The sequence below is a fragment of the Piliocolobus tephrosceles genome, chromosome X (assembly GCF_002776525.5).
Source record: "Piliocolobus tephrosceles isolate RC106 chromosome X, ASM277652v3, whole genome shotgun sequence".
In the NCBI taxonomy this organism is placed as follows: Eukaryota; Metazoa; Chordata; class Mammalia; order Primates; family Cercopithecidae; genus Piliocolobus; species Piliocolobus tephrosceles.
This window is the reverse complement of record NC_045455.1, coordinates 64786818-64798125: the sequence shown is the minus strand read 5'-3', so window position 1 is coordinate 64798125 and position 11308 is coordinate 64786818. Positions and strand designations below refer to the sequence as shown.

General features: G+C 39.4%; 1 protein-coding gene across 3 annotated transcripts in view; it reads right to left on the bottom strand.

Moving 5' to 3' along the window:
- Positions 1-673: 673 nt before the first annotated feature.
- The window catches only part of VPS36 (vacuolar protein sorting 36 homolog), a 41740-nt gene continuing 31105 nt past the window's right edge, over positions 674-11308 (bottom strand). For all 3 annotated transcript variants that reach the window (XM_023194025.1, XM_023194024.3, XM_023194022.3), the window contains 4 exons: positions 6068-6132; positions 5133-5217; positions 4110-4186; positions 674-4010 (listed from right to left, as the gene is read on the bottom strand). In XM_023194025.1, coding sequence (XP_023049793.1) covers positions 3917-4010; positions 4110-4186; positions 5133-5217; positions 6068-6132 — 321 coding nt within the window. In that variant the 3' untranslated portion in view covers positions 674-3916. The remainder of the gene's footprint in view (positions 4011-4109; positions 4187-5132; positions 5218-6067; positions 6133-11308) is intronic.

The window sequence follows — 11308 nt, the reverse complement described above, 5'->3', positions numbered from 1 at the left end:
AGGAATCTACCATGTACAGTCACTGACCTAGGTCAGTGAGAATTCAAAAGAAATGTTACATGACAGTCTTTGAACTTAAACTTAGTTTCTCTATTTTCTTATGGTATCAAGACAATATTTAAGAGAACAAGACAAAATATAGTTAAGCATAAGGAAAAGACAGTAACTCTTATAGAGTTTAGAAATAATAGAGCTATGTATTGGAAACATTTCTAGAGCAGACAGGATTGAGCAAAATATAATTTAGATTGGTGGGGATGGACATGGGAGAGGGGAGGTGAGTGGGAAGAAGTAAAGAAGGGAGGTTTGGACAGACAAGGGAAATATCCAGGAGCAGGAAGGGGCACATCTCTGCTGTTCCCTTTTCCCAGCACCTTCCACTTACTGACAATCTCTTGGTCTTTGTGAGCCTAGTTTACCAGGTTCTTCCTTTCCCACAAAGTCTTACAAAGCCCTCTACCAGGACTAAGGGCTCCTTCTTCTGTCCTCCCCAGCATGGTACATATGCCCCTTCCATGGTACTTACTTCATTCTATCTTCAGTGAAAGTCACTTACATGTCTGTTTCCCCAACTAGGTCTCCCTTTTCTTAAGGACAGAGCTGTATCTTATTCATCTTTGTATCCCCTCCCACTACCAGTGCCCAACAAAATTGCTCACAAAAAATTGCTGTATGTTCAAAAAAATGTATTTTTCATTGAATTGAATGGGAGCTAAAGTAGGATAAAGTGGAGCCAAATTATAAATAGGAATATAGGTCGGCGTTCACTCATTCAGTAAATATTTATTGAATGCTTATTGTGTCCAGGCCCTGTTCTTGGCTCTTAAGATACATCCATGAACAAACCAGATAAAAACCTCTGCCCTTGTGCAGCTTATACTGTAGATTGTAAGGGATGGGATTAGCAATAAATTTACATAAATTCAACCATACCTACTGGAAAAAGACACATGCATGTAAATTATTAATGCTATAAGAATCTACTCTTGATATGCAGTTTGTATGTTTGTACTTAATATAAGCATAATATATTCATACCTGTGTATCACTCCACAGGAATTTAAACTGTAAGACTACAAAGAGAACTTCATTGGTAATTTAGGAGATTTTCAAGGACCATTCTGAGCATGCTCAATTTTGTCCTTAGGCACGGTCTTTAAAACCTAACCACCTTCTAAAGTTGTGACTCCACTGTACCAAAATGAAGACTCTGAGACTTTTGGGCAAAAGAACCATTTTAAGTATTTGAGCACGAGAATGATGACAAGATGAATCCACATTCTCTCAGATTAATCTGGTAACAAGGAACAAGAAAGAGTACATTCATCTGAATATACATAGTTAGGCAACAGTGGAATTCACATCAAGAATTTTTTAAAAAACCAAACCAGTTCATGACATGTCCCATTCTTTTAAGACAACGAAAACAGTAACAGCTCAATGTCATAAATATTTATAAGCAACTCTTAATTATAAAATCCAAAGGAAAAATTCTTAACATAACTGGCTTTAGTATGATTAAAGGCTTATCATTTGCATATATTTTTCAGAGTATTTAAAAAGAATGCCAAGAAAAATCATTTTTAAATTTTGTAATAATTTTACTCTATATACATTAATACCAATCATTTAACCCTGAAAACACAATCTTCACTAACACAATGTAAAAAATTTTTTTGACAGTAAATGACTGGAAATATTGCATTACCATAAAGCTACAAAGAGGTTCATGCTCCTAAGAGCAAAGTTAGGAAAACAAAAAAATAATAATTATGCCAGTGATAAGCACCAAGACAGAACTTTTTTGCACTTAGGGCCTGATTGGTTGTATTTAAACATAACTTCTACATTAGAGGACCAAAATCACACCTTATAATAATAGCCCGAAAAAAAAGATAAAAATACACAAATACATACAAAGGTCTCGAAACAGTGACGAATGCCCACTTTAAAAATAATAAAATCAATCATACTCATTTTTAAATTAATGTGGCATTTGCAAAATATATTTATATGTCACTTTTCTTCCTTCTTAAGTCATTTTATACAATTTGGATTGCTCCATTTCTTTTCATCAGTTGTCACACTAAAGTAAATAAATATGTTAAATTATGTAGGTTTGCAGTAATGAATCCAAACCATTAGCACTAGATCGAGTAGCTCCAGCAATCCTCCTTGCAACTCACTCCAACTGGTGAAACAGATTATTTATCTTTATAATTTTAAAAGTCTTAGCCAGGTGAGAGAGAGAGAGAGTGTGTGTGTTTGTGTGTACAAGTTTGCCAGAGCAGTGTGAGACAGTAAGTACCACCCAGAAAGAGGTGAGACATATAAACAAGCTTACACAATGGTCCAACTAACCCCTAAAAGACTTGGGCAGTCAGACACTGAGTTACCCTCAAAATAAACCTGAGGCTGAACAATGGGGGAACCAGAGGATCCGTCACCACAATGAAGAGTCAGTGACAGGTTTGGAAAACAAAAACTAAAGTGGGATGTCTCAGGCACAGCCTTCCTGTGACACTGGAGGACACGAAACAGCAATAGCCACTTTTCAGGCAGGGACAAGGGATTGGGATCCCCTGGGTCTGCAGCTGAGGGTCCCTGGCACTTCCCAGAGGGCACTGCAGCAGCCTCTGGCAGTCGCCCTCCACCTTACCCACTGACAATGTCTTAGGGGTTCCAGAGTGTGAACCTGGGTATCCCTCTTCCTGGTTCCAAGGGTGCTCCCAATACAATACTTTCCCTCCCGCAGGCTTGACCAAAACCATCACCACCCTTTTACTTCCAACTCAGTTTCAGAAAGGGCATCTCCTGTCCTGTGGGGTCCCTGAGTTTGAGATAATGCCAACATACTGGAGGCTGTAGAGCAATAACATGTGAAGTCAGGCAGTCACTTTAAAACTTAAGCAATCTACATGCAATATTAGCCAGTTGTTGTTATCTCAGTAACACTTCTTACCGAAGTAGTTTTTCCTCACAATTTATAGTATAAAGAACAAAGAAAAAATATTGCTGGAATATGATAGACATTTTATAGTTCAGTGTTGAAACTCCTTATGGAAAAGAAAAGGAGACATTACTTTTCCACTTTCGATCTCCTGTCTGTGGCTTTGAGGTAGAAGAACACTAAGGTTCCTGTGAAGCCATTTAAAGGCTCCCTCTGCCTTTCCACCAGCACAACAAACCCAGGGAATTCCTGAGCTGTCTACCTCCTAAATTTGTAATCATAACTCTGGGCATGTCTATACAGCTCTCTAGTTCAGTTTCAAAATCCACAGCATTTGGAAACAAAATGACACAGTTGCATTCTTTAAATGCCAGTCATGAAATCATCACTTAAAAAAACAAAGAGAAACTAGATAGAATATATATAAATATACGTGTCAAATAAAATTATTTCATTTTTAAAGGTATTTTATTTGGTATGTTGAAGACATGCCTATGACTGCTTCTAAAAGCCCCTGGGAGAAGCCTCATATAGCAAGCTGCAGTATATTGTGTCCCAACATTGTCATGTGTAATCAGTGAATTTCAGTCACATCAAAATAATCTAACCTGTCTGAACATGCAACTTCTCTTTTTATTCTCTGCAAAACTAAATTCCCTTCTTTATAAAATGATTAGATTTGAGGATCAAGTTAAAATCCACTATATTTCAAGTTAAACTCTGAGGGTTCTGCACAACTACAGCATGATTTTAAATTCATATTGGCATTCACTTTTCTGAATTTTCCTATGCATATCCTAAATAAATTTCCTGGACCATATTTAGTGAGAAATTAAAAGAGATTTACATTGCACTGTGAAGTTCTAATAAATTCTCAGTTGATCGGTGTTTATCTCTTAGCTCAATGTCATACAACCTCTACATGACGCAAGCATATGGACAAAAAGGATTTTAAATACAAAACCCTTAGCTCTGTGTCATAAATAAATTTGGGTAAAAACGCAGGCCTTCCACTGAGTCATCACGGCAAAGATGGCCCATCTTCTCTGCAAGCAGCAACCTAAAAAAAAAGAAAACAAAAAAACCCACACAATTATCTGTCCATGCAGAAACACAAACATACATGATAATGAAAGGTCCTTTAAGGTAATGTACTTACCTTTCTTTGGCTAGGAGGACAGACATTCCCACAAGCTTAGCAAACTCTTCCGATGTTAGGGATCCCTTTTCTGAAACCTAATAGAAACGCACAGCAGAAAAAAAATGTAATTAATTTAGGACACTAATTTAAACACACTCTGGGTTCTAATGGTAGGCAGAATGTATATGCAAGAAATAATTTACTGAATGTCCTACTAAAATTCAAAGAACATTCACACTATAACTAAATCTTAACTAATGCTTAATCCTACAACAGTTGAAGGACCCAGAAGAGACATACTAGAGGCTCAAATATCAAGATCAAGCTCTCCATAATGTAACAAAGTCACTGTACTAAAGCCTAAAAAGAATTATTTGATACTCTGAAAAAGAATATGTAACAAATTCTGAGTACATATTAATGCTCCAGCGAAGGGACTTTACACATAGATTTAGTTTAAAATATGTGGTAGAAATATCTGTAGTCTTGGGGTTTTCATCTAGTTGAAAATGAGAAGATAATAAATAGAAGTTATTCAAATTATACAGGCTCACCATAGAAGCTATGAAGACAGTACTATTTCAAGCATCCTAATGAGTAATACTGGCAGTTTGGCCAGTAAAATCCATCTAAACTACAGTCACTTTTTATATTTTTGAAGCAATTATTTTCATAAAATTTGTGGTGTTTTATCAAGCTGCTTATGTAGGTGTTACTGGAAGAAAAAGTTTGTGTTGTAACATCTGATAAAGTTAAAAACCTGTTCTCAACACTGAGTTTTAATAGAAAAGAAAGCACCTCACTAATTCTAATTCTCCTTACATGTAAGATGTTAAGAGTGTCAAGAAGTTTCAAAAAGCTCTTAATGTATGACTTTGGTTAATACTGATTCATTGTTAGTGATAAACCATTTTTATTTGGGTGTGTGAATGTTACTTTTCGGTAAAGTTAAATTCAAAAGGAAATCCTGTTTTTTGAGTTGCTAAGCCTTTGGGTCTTCGTAGCAAGCTCTAAAGACTGGAGAAAATTGGCTTCACATACTGTCTCCAGGGCCGAGGCCACCATTTCCTCTTCCTTGTGAGACTGAAGCTCAATTACCATGACGCCACTGTCAAACACACGGAGCCTGAAAACCACAGGTGCAAGAACAAAGCCAGGAATTATCTAGGATATCCAACTGCTGAAAAGCAGCACATCTTTTATATCTTCTTTTATGCCCAGGTATGAGGGCAGTAATAAACAAAACAACATTTAAAACATATCAAACACAAGGAACAATGGCATACCTAAACAGCTCATGAATACACAGATAATAAAATTATGAACTAGAATCTACATGCTAAATAAAATGCCTAGCTTTTCTTTTAGATGGAGTTTCGCTCTTGTTGCCCAGGCTGGAGTGCAAATGGCATGATCTTGGCTCACCGCAACCTCCGCCTCCCGGGTTCAAGCGATTCTCCCGCCTCAGCCTCCCGAGTAACTGGGATTACAGACATGCGCCACCACGCCTGGCTAATTTTGTATTTTTAGGAGAGACGGGATTTCTCCATGTTGGTCAGGTTGGTCTCGAACTCCCGACCTCAGGTGATCTGCCCGCCTCGGCCTCCCAAAGTGCTGGAATTACAGGTATGAGCCACCACACCCGGCCACCTGGCTACTTTTTTAAACCTAAGGAAAAGAATATTCACACCTGAACATCTCCAGAGACTAACACAAAATGTCTAAGGGAAGAGGGGCTAGTTATTCTGACCTCATGGGAAGAACGCACATTCTTATCTCATTCCCCCAAATCCAAAAGGGTATGACTCCTAGCCCTGTTAGGACATGCCCAGCCCTGATAAAGAGGAAATAATATAATTTCAAGAAAGCAATAATCTGGCTTGACACTAGGGATGGCAAACTTTGCTGGGCCTTCCCATCTACCCCATGCAGAATCATGGTTGCAGGCGGCAAACTTCCTGAAGAGGTCCCTTTACCTGAGAGGTAATTTCAGTGCTTCCAGCATCTTGCACGCATTCACTAAATCTTCTGGTGAGAGCAACTAATAGGGAAAAAAAAATCCAGTAATGCTATACAATGGTAATGATCACTAAAACAGAAGAGTAAATTTTAAAATTACCATTTATCAAACATTTTAGGTGATTTAATCACTACAAAGCAAACAAGATTGACAAAGGAACCAAAGACTTCTATTCATTAAACCTGTGCTACCCAGTAAAATATGCATGCCACATATATCATTGTAAATTTTATAGCAGCCACATTAAAAAAGTAAAAAGAGGCCAGGCGCGGTGGCTCACATCTGTAATCCCAGCACTTTGGGAGGCTGAGGCAGGTGGATCACAAGGTCAGGAATTCGAGACCGGCCTGGCTAACATGATGAAACCCTGTCTCTACTAAAAATACAAAAATTAGCCGGGCACGGTGGCGGGTGCCTGTAATCCCAGCTACTTGAGAGGCTGAGGCAGGTGAATTGCTTGAACCCAGGAGGTAGAGTTTGCAGTGAGCTGAGATCGCACCATGCATTCTAACCTGGGCGACAGAGCAAGACTCCATCTCAAAAAAAAAAAAAAAAAAAAAGAGTAAAAAGAAACACACGAAATTAATTTTAATGCATATATTTTATTTAGTCCAATAGATTGAACATAGAACCAATTCAACATATAATCAATACAAAAAATTATTAATGAGATATTTAACATTTCCTTATTTTGTACGAAGGCTTCTAAATCTGGTGCATTTTTACACTTGCAGCATATCTTGATTTGGATTAACTACATTTCAAGTCCCCAGTCAGCACATGATGTGGCTATCATTTTGGACAGTGCAGCCTTAACAAATCAGCATAGTGTGGTGATGACAAGCACAGCTTTCAGTCCCACAGGATGGCCCCAGAACCAGTCCAGCCTAGATCCAAATACCTGTCAAACCACTGTCTCTGCCTGTGGCCTCAAGTTATTTCATCTTTCTAAGTTTCAATTTCCTATTCTCCAAATTATCCCCTACAGTAAAAGTAGCCACGTCACTTGAGTTATTGGGAGGATAAACGAGGTAACACGTGCAGAGCGTCCAGTGGATGGTAAGTACTAACTAATGGTAGCTATGATCAGATAAAAACACAGACCAGGGGCTTAACTCATGGGACTGGGTGGGCCATTTGCATGGAGGTGACTGTCGGGGCACAAAGAATACCTAGACAGAACCTTGGAGGCCAAGGACATCTGGATGTGAAGGAGCAAGGACAGCTGAAGAATAATAGCCACTGCTGATACCCAGCCAAAGGGGCAGGGCAGCTTTCCTTCTCCATTATCTACAAGGCAACTTGTTCCAACTGAGTTGATTCAAAAGAATTAACTATTGCAGAGGAAGGGCTTCCTGAACAACTTTATTTATCACAATACAAACAGAAAATATTAGAGCTTAACAGTTTCATTCAGTCCAAATCCTTATATTAAAGGTAAGAAAACTGGCTCCCTAAATGCTGGCAAGGGTGTGGACAAAGGGGAACTCTTACACATTGTTGGTGGGAAGGTAAATTAGTACAGCCACTATGAAAAACACTATGGTGATTTCTCAAAAAACTGGAAATACAACTATCACATGATCCAGCAATCCCACTGTGGGTATATATCCAAAAGAAAGGAAAGGAGTATATCAAAGAGAAATCTGTACTCCTATGTTTATCGCAGCACTCTTCACAACAGTCAACATCATTTGCAACAACATGGACGGAACTGGAAGACACTGTTGAGTGAAGTAAGCTAGCACAGAAAGACAAATATCACATGTTCTCACTCATATGTGGGAGTTAAAAAAATTGATTTCATGCAGACAGAGAGTAGAAAAATGGCCATTAGAGGGTGGGAAGAGTAGTGGGGAAGGAGGGATAAAGAAGGTTGGTTTAATGGGTGCAAAAATACAATTAGAAGGAGTAAGAGGCCAGACGCAGTGGCCCATGCCTATAATCCCAGCACTTTGGGAGGCCAAGGTGGGTGGATCACCTGGCGTCAGGAGTTTGAGACCAGCCTGGCCAACATGGAGAAACCCCGTCTCTACTAAAACTACAAAAATTAACTAGGCGTGGTGGCGGTCGCCTGTAATTCCGAGTTACTTGGGACACTGAGGCCGGAGGATTGCTTGAACCAGGGAGGTGGAGGTTGCAGTGAGCTGAGGTTGTGCCACTGCACTCCAGGCTGGGTGACAAGAGTAAGCCTCCGTCTCAAAAAAAAAAGGGGGGGAATAAGATAATAGCATTCAGTAGTACAATAGGGCAACTATAGTTAACAATAATCTATTGTATTTCTTTTTTTTTTAATTAATTTATTTTTTGAGACGCCGTCTCGCTCTGTTGCCCAGGCTGGAGTGCAGTGGCATGATCTTGGCTCACTGCAATCTCCACCTCCCTAGTTTAAGGGAGTCTCCTGCCTCAGCCTCCTAAGTAGCTGGGATTACAGGTGCCTACCACCAAGCCCAGTTAATTTTTGTATTTTTAGTAGAGACGGGGTTTCGCCATGTTGGCCAGGATGGTCTTGAACTCCTGACCTCAGGCAATCTGCCTGCCTCAACCTCCCAAAGTGCTGGGATTACAGGTGTGAGCCACTGTGCCCAGCCCTATTTTATATTTCAAAGTAACTACAAAAGTGGAATTGGAATGTTCCTAACACAAAGAAATAATAAATACTGGAGGTGACAGACCCCTGATTTCTCTGATTTGGTCATTACACATATGCTTGTATAAAAATTTCACATGTACCCCATAAATATGTACAACTATTATGTATCCATAAAAAAGAAAAAATAAAAATGTGGGGGCTGGGCATGGCAGCTCATGCCTGTAATCCCAGCACTTTGTTTGGAAGGCCGAAGTGGGTAGATCACCTGAGGTCAGGAGTTCAAGACCAGTTTGGCCAACATGGGGAAACCCTGATTCTACTAAAAGTATGAAAATTCTCCTGATGTGGTTTACATCACACATTACATCCTGATGTGGTGACAGCACACGGCTGTAATCCCAGCAACTTGAGAAACTGAAGCACAAGAGTTGTTTGAAGCCGGGAGGCAGAGATTTCAGTGAGCCGAGGTTGTGCCACTGCACTCTACAGAGTGATACTCTGTCTCAAAAATACAAAACAGAACAAAAATTTTAAAGGTAAAAAAAAAAAATGTGGTACATACATACAATGAAATACTATTCAGCACAAAACAGAGTAAAATCCTTTCATTTGCAGCAACATGGATGAACCCGGAGGATATTATGTTAAGTGAAATAAGCTAGACATAGCAAGACAACATCACTTGATCTCACTTACACGTAGAATCTTAAAAAAGTTGATCTCATAGAAGCAGAGAGAAGAGTGGCTATCAGAGGCTGGGGAGGGTAGGTGGGAGCGGGGGATGGAGAGAGGTTGGTCAACAGATACAAAGTTACAGTTAGACAGGAAGCATGAGTTCTGCTGCTATATTACAGAGTGACTAGATAATGACAATGCAGGGTATTCTCTTTTTTTCTGTTTCTGAGTACTTTTTTTTTTTTTTTTTGAGATGGAATTTTGCTCTGTCCCCCAGGCTAGAGTGCAATGGCACAATCTCGACTCACTGTAACCTCTACCTCCCTGGTTCAAGCAATTCTCCTGCCTCAGCCTCCTGAGTAGCTGGGAGTACAGGCACATGCCACCACACCCAGATAATTTTTTTGTATTTTTAGTAGAGATGGGGTTTCACCATGTTGGCCAGACTGGTCTCGAACGCCTGACCTCAGACAATCCGCCAGCCTCAGCCTCCCAAAGTGCTGGGATTACAGGTGTGAACTACGATGCCCAGCCCCAAGTACTTTTTATTGATACATAATATCTTACATATTTATAACGTACAGGGGCTATTTTTATTAATGCACATGCTTAAAATATGTAATGATCAAGTCAGGGTATTTGGGGGTACCTATTACCTGAAGTATTTATCATGTCTATGTTTTAGGAACATTTCAAGTCCTCCCTTCTAGCTACTTTGAAATATACAATACATTGTTGCCTCCCTACTCTGCTATTGAACATTAGAATTTATTCCTTCTAACGTATGTATGTACCTATTAACCAACCTTTCTTCTTCCCCGCTCCTACCTATACACCTTTCCCAGTCTCTGATATCTATCATCTATTCTCTACTTCAGTGAGATTAGCTGTTTTAGCTCCCACATGAGTGAGAACATGCAATATTTGTCTTTCTGTGTCTGGCTTACTTCACTTAACATAAGGACTTCCAATTTCTCCATGTTGCTGCAAAGGATGTGATTTCATCCCTTATTTATGACTGAATTGTATTCCATTTGTATGTATCTGACATTTTCTTTATCCGTTCATCACTGATGGACACTTAGGTTGATTCTATCTCTGTTTTTTGAAAAATGTTTATTTTAGATTAGGGGGTACATGTGAAAGTATGCTACACAGATAAACTCGTGTCACTAGGGTTTGCTATGCAGATTATTTCATTGCCTAGGTATCAATATTAAGCCCAGTACCCAATAGTTATCTGTTTTGCTCCTCTCCCTCCCTCTAGTCTCTACCCTCAAGTACATTCCAGTGTTTATTGTTCCTTCTTTGTGTTCATAAGCTCTCATCATTTAGCTCCCACTTATAAGTGAGAATATGGGTATTTGGCTTTCTGTTCCTGCACTAGTTTGCTAAGGATAATAGCCTCCAGCTCCATCCATGTTTCCACAAAAGAATTATCTCACTCTTTTTTATGGCTGCATATGACAGACAAGAGAGGATTTTTAATGTTATTACCAGAAAGAAATGATAAATGTTTAAAGTGATGAATATCTTCATTGCCCTGTGATATGGTTTGGCTCTGTGTCCCCACCCAAATCTCATCTTGTAGCTTCCACAGTTCCCACGTATTGTTCGAGGGACCTGGTGGGAGATGATTGAATTATGGGGATCGGTCCTTCCTGTGCTGTTCTGGTGTTAGTGAATGTGTCTCATGAGATCTGATGGTTTTAAAAATAGGAGTTGCCTGCATAAGCTCTCTTTGCCTGCCACCATCCACATAAGATGTGACTTGCTCCTCCTTGCCTTCCGCCATGATTCTGAGGCCTCCCCAGCCATGTGGAACTGTGAGTCCAATTAAACCTCTTTCTTTTGTCTTTCTTCAAAAATTCTTTAAAAATTGCCCGGTCTCAGGTATGTCTTTATCAACAGCGTGAAAATGGACTAATA